General features: G+C 33.0%; 2 protein-coding genes across 4 annotated transcripts in view; one reads left to right on the top strand and one right to left on the bottom strand.

Annotated features, from left to right (window-relative positions):
* LOC105219400 (probable phospholipid-transporting ATPase IIB) overlaps positions 1-10,850 on the bottom strand; it is a 38,023-nt gene extending 27,173 nt beyond the window's left edge. Inside the window, exons 1-2 of the mRNA XM_011195506.3 lie at positions 10,728-10,850; positions 6,111-7,787 (exon numbers count right to left, since the gene is read on the bottom strand). Of these exons, the coding sequence (XP_011193808.1) occupies positions 6,111-6,943 (833 nt within the window). The 5' untranslated portion in view covers positions 6,944-7,787; positions 10,728-10,850. The remainder of the gene's footprint in view (positions 1-6,110; positions 7,788-10,727) is intronic.
* Positions 10,851-11,046: 196 nt separating this feature from the next.
* Positions 11,047-12,870, top strand: part of LOC105219401 (DNA fragmentation factor subunit beta) — a 102,759-nt gene continuing 100,935 nt past the window's right edge. For 2 of the 3 annotated variants that reach the window (XR_008470517.1, XM_054227694.1), the window contains exons 1-3: positions 11,047-11,489; positions 11,560-11,797; positions 12,731-12,854. Coding sequence is in view for 2 of the 3 variants with exons in the window: in XM_054227694.1 (XP_054083669.1) it covers positions 11,561-11,797; positions 12,731-12,854 (361 nt within the window). In the remaining variant the exon portion in view is untranslated. The remainder of the gene's footprint in view (positions 11,490-11,559; positions 11,798-12,730; positions 12,855-12,870) is intronic. The other variant, XM_011195509.3, reaches the window with a different exon arrangement.

Below are 12,870 nucleotides of genomic sequence, written 5' to 3'. Positions count from 1 at the left end.
TGCTAATATTTTATTACTTATTCAAAATATTTTGAGCTCAGACCAACTTTACATACAACATATGTATGTGCTCATAAATTGCGAATAAAACCCATAAACTTTCAATCACAACAGACTTCGCTTCAACCAACCAGCGCTACGCTACCTTTACCCAAGTGAGTCATATTTTCGCAATATTACCGCAATGAAGCCAAGTCTTTTGAGAACCTTCAATTTCGTACCTTTTATTTGTGCTTTAGTGGACAGCATTGTCTGAGCTTGTAAAAGCGTTATACATGTGAGTTATTTACCGAAAGCACTACAAGACAACCCGCGTTGTTAGTTAACAAACACACATTTTTTCTCTCAAACGTCTGTCTAATTTGTTGTTGTTTGGTATGAAGACTTCGGCGTTTTCACATCAACTTTTTCATGTAATGAATTGTGTACTAACACAATTTACATTTATACAAAAAATACATACGAATATTTATACAGTATATGTGTATATATGTACCTATGTATGACCTGTTATTATGTACGTCAAGGTTTCACGAAAAACATTGCAGCAATCTAACACTTTTGTTGTTATCACGGTTTTTGTTGCTTTGCTGTTGTTGTTGTCGTTTTTGCGGCGCGCTTCAATTGTAGCGGATGCTGCTGTTTGAATGTAATGGAAAAAATATTTCTTTGATGTGGTGTGAAAAAAAATATATTTTAAAATTTTTCAAAAGTAACAAATGCAAGTACTTGTTGTGGAAGAAGCGAAGGCGTTGTTCATGGAGACTTGTGGGTTTTTTGATCATAAAATTTAAAATATAAGTAAACAAATTTGCGTGGAGTGAAAAATTATATAAATAAAGAAAAAAAAATACTTAAGTGCTGCTGATAAGCTCAAACTCTTTAAAAAGACGTTTATTTCGAAAAAAATATATTTTTTTTTATTAATTTGATTTTTTTTATTATATTTTTTATTTTTTTTAATTATATTTTTTTTTATTTTTTTTGTTTGTTTGTTATTTTATATATTGTATATTTTTTTTTTATTTTTTTTTATATTTTTAATTTCTTTTTTAATTCAAATTTCTTTATTATTTTTAATTTTTTTTTCATTCATTCTCGAATTAATTTCGTCTTTTAACTCTCAATTTGAAATTTATTTCCATCAATCTAATTCGAATGCGAGTTAACTAAGTATTCGTTGAAAGTTGTTAGCACCAGTACAAATGCCCTTATTTATTCGACTCTTATACACACACACACATACACACAGTGTTATAATAATGTAGTTCGTTGTTGCTATGGCATAAATTTTGTTACTTTACAGCTAGTTTTCTGTTTTTATTATTTGCTTTTCTTATTGCATAATTCCATTCACTGGTTAGCATTGGCGTGAGACATCCAAGCTGGTGCACAGTGTGTTAAAAACATTAAAAAATTAATAAAATAATTTAAAAAAAGATAGATTTATTAAAACAAAATAATAAAGAAAAATAAAAAATTAAAAAAAAAAATAAAAAAATTAAAAGAAATTAAAAAAATATAAGTAAAAAAGAAAAAAAAATATTTTAAAAATTTAAATAGAGAAAAATTTTTTTTTTTTAGTAAAATAATTAAATTAATTTATAATCAGTCTAGGTTCTCAAAAACCTACGAAAAAGTTTTCCAAGAGGAATGATCGACTACTGAAACTTATTAGAGTAATATTTTCATCGGTCCAAATGGTAAAAAAGCGAACAAAAATATTTTTATTGAACTTCAATTTGTCTTCAGTTTTCTATTTGCCTCGCATTTCTAATTCAATTCAATTCGAAACACACAATGGCACACAACCGACTTCAGCGATAGACGCTTTGCTCAAGTCGCGTTTTGAGGAGACGCGCCGACGTCAGCGAAACTTTACGCTCGTATATTGTTTTTGTTATTGCACAAAGCACATTCTTTATCTTCACATTTCGGTTGCTACGACTTCTGCAGCTGAACGTGGGGCTGACTGACTGACTGACTGACTGGGTTTTTGTCGACGGGGGAGAAAATGTGGTACAAATACGTGAAATGCGAATGTAGCAATATGCGTATTTGTTGTTGTTATTGTGGCTAATGTTATTTGTACGCATGGTGGCATGTATCCACTTATTTTTATTTTTTTTTTTTAAATAAGCTTTTTAGATAATTTTTTTGTTGTTATTTCTTTGTTTCTTTATTTATTTTTTGTATGTTTCTTTAAGCACTGGGCCACGTTCAGCCACCGAAACGTTTAAATAACAACAAAATAAACAACAAAGTATAGTTTTACGATTAGAATGTGCCACACAAAAGGTAGAGAGAAAATGGGCAAAAACTTTTTGGTTTGCGTTAGCGGAATGAAGAAGCAGCCGAATGAGCAGCTTACGAAAGCATGAAACATTAGCGAACGTTAAATTTTTGTTGTTGTTGTTATTCGATTTGTTGTTTTTGTTGTTTATGGTAAATTGCTTTAATACGTGTGGGGTATTTGGTTTATGATTACTTTATGCTTTATAACTCTAAATTAGCCTAAATTGCTTTCAAATTTGGCGATTTACTGGCGTGGCTGATGAGACACACTAACAAAAATTATAAAAAAATATGAAAAATATTAAAAGATAATCATAAAATTCGTAAACAAAATTCTGTTGAGCTCGTTTTCATATGAAACACACACATACACACAAATTTAACGGCGCACCGCTTTGACCTTGAAACTGGAAATCAAATCGAGATTTTGAAATCAAATAATAATTAACGAAATGAAAAAAAAATACAATGGCAACACTTACAAACACACAAATCATTAGAAAGAACGCCGAAAACGTGAACGTAACAAAATTTCATTGCCACGCGAAACAGGCCAAACTGGATTTTAATACTCACACGCATACACACACACGCGCTTAGCCAACAGATTCCAACCTTAGATTGTGTTGGTATTTAAAAATAACATACAATCAGCATATATAAATTACAAAAACAAATACACAAATCGCATTGCAGTAATTTTATAGCAAACAGAATTTCAACTCTGTTGTGCATAAATTGGTGCTGTGCATATTTCCAAATAATTTCACAGTTCCCGCGATATGCTGTGAGAATTCATAATAATCTGTTTTAATATTTTTCATAAAACATAATCATTTTGCATGAACTGAAGATAAGCACAATCACCGGAAACCAAGAATTTCTCGAAGTCGAGTTTAGCTTTAATTCTTTATGATATTGATTTGTTTTAACAGCAAGAATTATAATTTTAAATTAATTTTTATACACTTTTTTTATTTATTCATTTTTATAAAACATTATTCTTTCTCAAAAATTATTGCTATAAAATTATGGCACATTCAAAACGATTTATTTTTCTAAAAAGTAGTTACGTTCAATTTTAAATAAAAACTAGTTTTAATTTATGCAGCATTTCACTTCCTATAAAATTATAGTAAGTTTTTAAAAATGTTTTAACCAGAAATTTATTCATTTTTGCAACACATTACTTTTTATTATATTTATATGTACATTTTTTTGTAAGAAGTATTTACTTTTAAAACGTTTTAAACAAGCAAATATTATTATACAACAAAAAAAGTTTGCCATAAAATTATGGCACCTTCAAGACGAATAATTTTTTTTGCAAAAACTAGTTACTTTGAATTTTAATTAAATCATTTTTTAAGCTGTATTTGAATTGCTAAAATTATAAGAAGTTGGTCAAAGTGTACTAAACAGAAAAAAGTATTTACAAAAAAGTTTTCTATAACATATTTGAGATATAATACTGCAATTCTTCAGTTTGATACGAAATCTAGTCAAATGTCATAAGAAAAGCAAAGAAATTAAACTTCACAACTTTTTTTATAGTAAACTTTAAGCGCCTTATTTGCATAGTTATACAGTCGACTCTCGTTAATTCAAACCTGCGATACTTCGAACCTCTCTATAATTCAAAGTTGTCACGAGTTCCCTACTAAATCTCTTTATATTTCGAATCAAATCAATACATTTTGATGCACTTGGTAATTCGAACGAAAAAATCATTGTTAATTAACAAAACGACGCGTTAATTCGAACTCATAAGCGTCCAACACTCGATAATTCAAAGTTGCAGAGAGAAGAGGCGGAAAGATTGTAAGTACATTTTGCGACAAGTTCAAACTTGTATCAAGATACACGAGCCTTTGTTTTTGTTATGATTAGTTTGACTATTTGACGCACACACTTCTCACGAATTGGTTTGTTTAGTTATTCAGTTACTGTTACTCTTTCGTTGGTATGCAGATTAAAAGTTAGCGTTAGTTATGAGCCCTAGAAAGTATAAATGATGACGATTGCGGTGTGAGTTTTTCTGATTTTGTTCATCCACTTGTTGCTGTCTCAGGTTCACTAACCGATGGCAAAATTTTATCTGCGACAGATACCCAAAGTAGCGATGAAGATGAGGGCGATACATCGGAACCTTTGGCAGAAGTGTCAGTTATGGAAGCAAGATCCTCGTTTGATACCTCACAAAGCTTCTGTCTACAAAACGAAAGTGATGAAAAAGCATTTCAGGCACTTTTCTCTTTAAAAAAGTTATTGAGCAGTGTGAGCAGCAGAATTGTGCTTTAAAGCAAACCAGTATAACAAAGTTCTTTCGAGAGATTAATCAATTCACATTACGAATACATGTATGTACACGAATGTACCTCTTAATTCTTGTCATTTTTATATTAATAAATAAAAATTAACCAACACTTAATAATTCGAAGTTGTATTTATTTTCTCTCACAAATTTCGAACCATTGGATATTTCAAGCACTCGATAATTCGTAATATTTCAAGAGTCCCTCGAGTTTCGAATTAACGAGAGTCGACTGTATATTCTAAGAAATTCACACACATTCAGCAGCACTGTTGACTTTTTTTAACAGTATAACATATAAATTATAGCACAAATAAATGTATTTATTTATACGCGTATACAAATATAATATAACTTCCTTAACTGATACTTCTATAACTCGAAGTTCTCCATAACTGGAACTCTTGAAATGGCAATAGAAGTCAAATTTCATAGAAATTACCTTCCATAACTCGAATACTATATAACACGAAGTTTCTTGTGTGGATTATGGTGATTATGGACTTAGGGTAATTCAATTGTACTTATAATTTATAACATAACAATCAAAAACTTATTTTTTTTTTTAATTTTTTGTTGCACTTTTTTATATAAAATGCTACTTTTTGTATAAAAAAAAATAAATTTGACGCATATTTTGTATATTTTCACACTGTCGTTTTTTTAATTTTATTATAACTGTTACTGTTTTTTGACTGTATTTTCTTTTCAATTTGTTTTCATTTCAGTTTCATTATAAACAACACATTTTTAATAATTTTTGCAAAAAAGCACAGCATAATTCAAACTATTGGAATTTTTGCTGATTTTTAAATATCCAACTACACATCAATTTCTCAATTTCACATAAATTTCACACAACGCTCAGCGGTTTTAAATAATTTTTATAGCACAGTTCTTGATGATGAACGAATTATTTATACAATTTTTCTATTATAAATTAGTATTTAAGCACACAAACTATTTTTAACTGAAGATTTTTAGTTTGAAATTTGTTTATTATTTATTTAAAACCATATTTTTTCTGTACATAGATGTAGTTCGGTATGTAAACACTCGGAAAGTAGCACACGATTTTTACTAATTTTATTTGTATAATTTTTTAACAACAAATTCTCACATATGTAATTTTGGTGCGCGCTAATGAGCCACACTCGCTTTTCGTTTTTAACAATTTTTGTTATTAAGATTATTATGTTTTTTTTTCTTTTCGTTGCACAGACTCACTCACTTACTAAGGCGTTTTTATAGCTTGTTTTACGAGCTATAAAAATTATAATATCAGGTCATTTGCATTTTACTTGTATTAAAGACACTTATAAGCATACATTTGTATGTATGTGTGTGGTTTGTGTGGCAGGCTCTGCGCTTACGCGTAAATAAATAAGGGAAAGTAAAATTATGCGCATGTTTTTCTGTATTTTTCCAAACAACTTGTTTTTTTTTTGTACACAACACACTTATGGCTTTTTCATCTCGTAATAGGTATGTAGATACTCACCCGCACAGGCACATTTTGCAAAGATTCGCCAACGATCTGCGTTTACTGCGTCGTCGATTCTTCTGGTAATAGACGGTCGTCGAACCGTTCTCAGCATCCAATACTGTCTGTTGTAGCACAACACCCGCGCTACCACCCATACCGCCACCCCCGCTGGCACTTTCACTCGCCGCGTTTGTGGCGCCCGCCGCATCATAACGTTTGTGTGCGCCACCACTTTGGCTACTACGTACACCGAGCGCTACAGACTCGGTGACACCGTGTGGTGCCGCCACATTACCGCTACCGCTCGTCGCACCGCCACTACCGCGATACGACGTTTGCGTTGTCTGCGCCAATTTCGCCAGTTTCGCAGACGTACCCAATCCCGTATTGAAACCGCCAAAACTAAATGCCGTTGTTCTGGCTTGTTGTTTCTGATATTGCTGTTGCTGTTTCTGTTGTTGTTGTTGTTGCTCGTGTAATTGTTGCGTTCTTGCACTCGAGGCAGCGTATTTATCGCGCTCGCGACTACGTTCATTTCTGAGACGTACTTGCCCGGCAGCGCGGCCAAGACTGTTCGTTGTGTTGCCAAACAAATTGCTAAGGAAGCCCGTCGCTATGTTGGTAGCCGACAACGACGATGATGACGACGACGCCACCGCCGCTGCCATCGGCTGTGCTGTTGAGTAATCATGGAGATAGTAGCGTGAGGTGGCAATGCTGCCGCGTTTCGCTTGTTGGCGCGCACCACCACCACGTCCACTGTGGCGTATGAGCAATTCAGTCTCGGAGTCAGAGTCTTCGGTTTCGCCATCGAAATCGCGTAGCTGTAATTCGCTATCGGCCACCATGGCAGTGTGTTAGTGCATTCGCACAGAACGCACAAAATATATATGTATTATATGTAAGCAGCAACAACAAGCTGCGCGTAGAAAAAAATAACACGAAAATACCAAAAATAGAGAGCTGGAGGCAGAGAGCGTTGATTTAAATTCAATATTGTATAATAAAAGGCAGAGAGCGGTATTTTGGTATTTTAGTCGTCGTGTGGTCTCTTCTTGGGCACACGCGTCGTTTATTTGTTTGGCTATTTGGAGAGCATGTTACGATTTTAATCCAATTGACTTTGTATCGTTTTGGTATTTACACAGGCAAGTGGTGCTGTTAATTCTGAGCGTTTGTTACGCTTTTAGCTATTTTACATTTTTTGTTCATATTGTGTTATTTTCTAGAGTGCAAGTATATTTTTAACATCACCAAAGCTAATTTGTTCAGTCAACAAATGGCTAAGTTACTGTTGCTACTGGCTTCGACACTTTCCGCCGTTTGCCGTTGATTGGCTGTCGCCGTCTTCCGCTCAACGCAGTTGTTCTGCTTTTAATTGCCCGCGTTAGTAATTTAAATATGCATCAGCAGTTCGCAGCATGTTAACGACAGCAGCGTCTCGCTTATTGCTTTGCTATAAATTTTGTTTATTTTTGTAATTTATGCCAATTGTTTGCTTGTTGTTGTATTTGTCTTATTTTGTGTGTGCACAAGTAGTGGCATTGATGAGCTGGAGTCTGCTGATGTCAGCTTCGCTGATGTTCTTTTGTACTCGCACTTATTTTTTTTTTAATTTTTTATTCGCCTGAATGTCAGTCACCAGTTAGATTCACTTTAGCTGATTTATATATTTAAGAACTTTGCGCAGATCTATTGTTTGCAATTATTGTTAATTTTTATATCTAAAAATATCCTATAATTTGTGAATATTGTTAAAACCTAAAAATACTCGGACTTATATTTAATAAAAGATATAAATGGAATAGTCACATCGACTACCTAGTTTCCGCGCTTAAAAAACGACTCGACATCATTAAATGCCTCGCAAGCACCAAATACAATTGCAACACAGTGTCATTACTATTAGCAGTAAAAGCGTTGATTATATCAAAAATTAACTACGGCATATACCTGTACGCATACGCGCCAAAATCGACTATAAGAAAACTGAATTCAACCATCAACTCTAGTATACGCACTGCCCTTGGCGCTTTCAAAACAACTCCAATCATATCCCTATACTCCGAGGCCGATATCCTACCGTTGAACATCAATAGAGATTTTATAACATCGAAACTTATAAAATCAGTCATAATCAACGACCAATCCCCCCTTCCCGCGCTCCTATCCAAAATCCCCCCAAAAAAAATCAACAAAACACCATCCTGCCTAAATAGGATAACAAATTTGGCTAAACAATTCGATATCCCATTAAACTTTAAACCTTCTATAAACTCTAAAGTTCCGCACTGGAAACTGGATTACTCAACAATAGACACAAATCTAGCTCATTTAAAAAAAAACGATACCCCTCCACTAGTATATAGAAAGCAATTTTACGCAATTATAGAAAAACTCCCAAATTTCAAATTCATATACACGGACGGCTCAAAAATCAACGTCAAAGTCAGTTACAGCATAATCGTAAACAAACGAAAAATTATAAGAATCTCACACCTACCCATTTACAGCTCAAATTTCTCTGCCGAACTAATAGCCATTCACGAAGCTATCAAATACGCCACAAAACTACCAGGAAAATTCGCAATCTGCACCGATTCCCTCTCTTCTATTGACTCGATAAAAAATGTTAACAACCAAAACTTTTACTCCAACTCAATTCGTAGATATCTACTAGAGAAACCAAATAAGTTAAAATTAATTTGGATCCCAGGTCACGTACAGATAACCGGCAACGAATGTGCTGACATGGCAGCTAAAAATGCCCTAAACGCACCACTCACTATTACACCCAACCTACTCTTCTCAGACATAAAATGTTTCTTAAAATCTCACTTCCTCCAAAAAGACCAAAACTATAACAACAATACTTCACAATGGTACTCAAATATATCACAAAACTCCAAGACAGTCAACGACTACTTAAAAATTAATACAACCTCTCTGACTAGAAAAGACCAAACAAAAATTATAAGACTAAGACTAGGACACAATAATCTCACACATAAACACTTAATTGACAAAAACCTGTCCAACATATGTAACTTTTGCAATAGTCAGACAATTAGTACCCAACACATCCTTGATTCATGCACATTCTTCGATATCTACCGACTGTCACTCCCAGATCCAACACCCTCAAACCTACTCAAAAACCCTTCAACTAAAAACTTAATAACACTAATAAATTATTTAAAGTTTTGTAACCTATACAATAAATTATAACTTACTATTCCTTCACATCTTTCACTCACGCTAACATGTTCCATCCCACCTAAATTAACTGCACTACTATATATCCTCACATACATATTAGCTTAAGGCCCCAGATGCCATAGCTTTAACTTAATATATTGTTCTATAATTTAGTTATAGCTTCAATATTCTTGTAAATAAATAAATAAAAATCACATAAAACTTCGAACTATAATTTTTTAAATAAACAAATGTTATGCTAACAAATTGAAATTAAGTAATAGATACTTGAAAATGATCGGAAATTTTAAAACAGAAAAAAATTTAAATAAATATTAGAACTAAGACTTATAAAAGTCAAATTTACACTTTTATACTTTTCTTTGAAGTAATGATTTAAAAAGTTATATAATTAGGCACTATTATTTATGTATAATTTAATATTGATTTCTCTATTTTAAGTGATCTTTAAAATTTGAAAATTTTTTTTTTACAGTTTTACTGTTAAAAAGTTATATAATTTAGGCATTATAATTTTTGTATAATTTAATATTGATTTCTCTATTTTAAGTGATCTTTAAAATTTGAACAATTTTTTTTTATTTCTAATCTCTAGATTAAAAAAATTTGGTAATTAATTAGAAGTCATGCTACAGAGCCATGATTGGTTGTTGTTGTTGTTTTTGCGGCATAAAACATTCCTGAAATAATTTTGAGGAATGCTGAAGATGTCACTGTGCCTGTCCAAATAAAAATCAGAGTACGTTCCGGTTACGAAAAACCGACTGTCGTGAGAATGGAGCCAAGATCGGCAATTACTTAATCAAATTGGTAACTTCCAAGCGTAAATTTTATATTTATATTAATTAATCACCAACTTTACTGATTTTTAATCACATTTAAATTAGGACAAGTGTTTTTAAATTTATTCACGATTTAATTAAGTAAACAAAAAAATATAAAGCTTTCTTCGACTACAACTGCAATTTAACACTTCACTTTTGTTTGGCCACGACAACAGAAAAGCTAAAATACTACACACAAATAAGAACAAATAAAAGCACCAAGTAAAGTATTTAACTTGCAATTATTACTGCAATTTTCATTTCAAACATACATACACATATAGCGTTTAAAACAGGTTTTAAGGTGTATATATTGTTTTCCACTTAAATACACCTGTTCCACCGAATTGTTAACTACTTAATTCCAATTGCTTCTTATCAGATTTCTATTTTGTATAGACAGTTTTATCAATTGAATTTCGTAACTTTTATTATTTTACAATTCTTATTGAGTAATTGTTAAGCACTATTCACGACCGCAATGACTTCACCCGTCGCGTTTGCGTGGCACAACTTTGTTAAATTTTTTTTGCAATTTTCACACATTTTGCCTAAACTATATTTTAATAACTCATTATGTTCGCATTACCGGTTAACTTATTTGTTTGCTGAAGTACCATTTAGGCTATATGTTTGTCATTTTTCTAGAGTTTCACACAATTTATTATAGATAAATATTTTCCAGTGGGCGCGCTAGATTTCACTTCCTACATCTTGTAATTAGTTGTGTTCGCATTTACTGAATTTGCGAATGTCAAATTAGTGAACAGCTGTTTATGCAATTCTTCTTTGCTCGCTTTTCGTCTGTAGTGTTGGAGAACGTTGGAAAATAGAAATTATGCTCATGGAAAGTGCATTCTTATAAGAAATATTCAAATTCATATTGTTCTTTATTTGTTATAGTTTTGAAATGAAATTCTAAATTATTCATAACTTTATAAAGAAATAATAATAATTTTCAAATATCTATAAAATTATTATGGAGAAAATAAAAATATTATTCCAATTCATCTTTCATATACAACGCTGTTGTGTAAATATTCGCTCTCTCAAAACGCCAACATCCAATTCGTATATTTTGCAGCAACAAAAATGTAAACAAACAAAAATTTTTTCGTCGAAAGAGAACGCAGGCGCAGTGAATACAAATCTTCTTCCTTTGTGTTGTTTCTCCAATTTGACGTTTTTCATTCTGGCTCCAATACACAACGACCGACTTCATTGTATGTAATTGAAAATAGCGCAAATTCAGTGGAGCAGCATAGCAGAGAAGTCAAATTGATTGTGCCAGTGGTATACGTGGAGGACAGATCAATCGTTTTTGGCTAGAGCCAAGTTAGGAAGTTGCAAGGCAAGTCAGATTACGCAGTGATTATATTAGCAATGTGTATTTAATTTCATTTGTGCATTACAACTTTCAGTATGCTGAATTTTTTCAAAGACGTAATGGCTCCAACAACGCGTAGCGTGAAATCTGAAGACAATAAAGATGGTGGTGTTTGCGGTAAAATTGGAATCACAGAAAATTGTGCACAAAAACCCACTGCACCGCCACAAATCAAAGGCTACAAAATAACAGACAACGAACGTACTAAAAAATACGGCATTGGTGCAAATTCACTACAGATACTAAAGGACAAGGCGAAATTAAAGTTTCCTGTGAGTACATAAATATGCGAGTTATCAATATTTTGGTAGAAATTGCGTCGTACGTTTTCATTGAATACACTTTGATTGCACAGCGTATTTGCAAACACCCACACCATCAACAACCTAGCAGTTTTCAATGCCATTGCCAGCGCCAAAATGAGCCAGCTTAAAGTGCTAGACAACTTTGCAGCGCCAGCTTAACTGGAAGGCTTATGTATGATTATAGCAAATCAAATGGCAAGCAATTTCCGCGAATTCTAGTTGCATTTTATGCCAAAAACCTGGCATTGAGTGCCATATTGTGCAAAAAGAAAGTTTTTTTCCAATTATCGAATTCAATGTCAAGGCGTCGTGCGCATGACCCACAACCGGGCGCGCGAAATTCCGCAACAACAACTGCTGAATCGTGCTGGTAAAGCTGTGAGTCAATACAATACAACCTGTTGCTATTGCTCTTGATGTTGCATTGAAGCGCAATGTGTGAGAATACTATGAAGGACGAAGGCAGCAAGCACACATTCATTCATAGCAGCTGTACGTGTAGCCCTGAGCGTATGCCAGCAGGGTTGTCAGACTGTTGATTTACGAAAATCTTGAATTGGAATAGTATCCTTGTTTGTGTGCTAACTGCAGTTGGCAACCCTGTGCAATTTCCCGTTCAAGGCCAATAAACTTTATGTATTTTGGTTTACACATTTCATCTGTTCCTTTTGCTGCTACTCATGGCCGTGTGACCTTGTTGGCCAGTGTGACTGCTTAGTGTTGTTATCATGCATAGTGGTGCGGCATTCTTATCTCGGCCATGGTCTTTAATGCAAACAAATCGTAGGTCATGTCCTTCAATTGCACACTTGACACTATTTAACTTGCCTTTTTTTGTATTGAAATGACATTGATGGTAATATTAATTTTTATATGTAACCAATATCGCCTTGCTTACAGATTAAAGACTTAAGGTTGTATATTTCTACTGATGGCTTTGAAGTATCGGACGAAGATTACTTTCAAACATTGGCAGCTCAAACGCTTTTCATTGTGGCTGGACCGGATGAGATCATAACAACAGGTGCGTATATGTGCGA

Source organism: Zeugodacus cucurbitae, chromosome 3 (genome assembly GCF_028554725.1).
Source record: "Zeugodacus cucurbitae isolate PBARC_wt_2022May chromosome 3, idZeuCucr1.2, whole genome shotgun sequence".
Classification (NCBI taxonomy): Eukaryota; Metazoa; Arthropoda; class Insecta; order Diptera; family Tephritidae; genus Zeugodacus; species Zeugodacus cucurbitae.
Note: the sequence above shows the minus strand (reverse complement) of the source record. Positions and strands in the feature narration are given on the sequence as shown.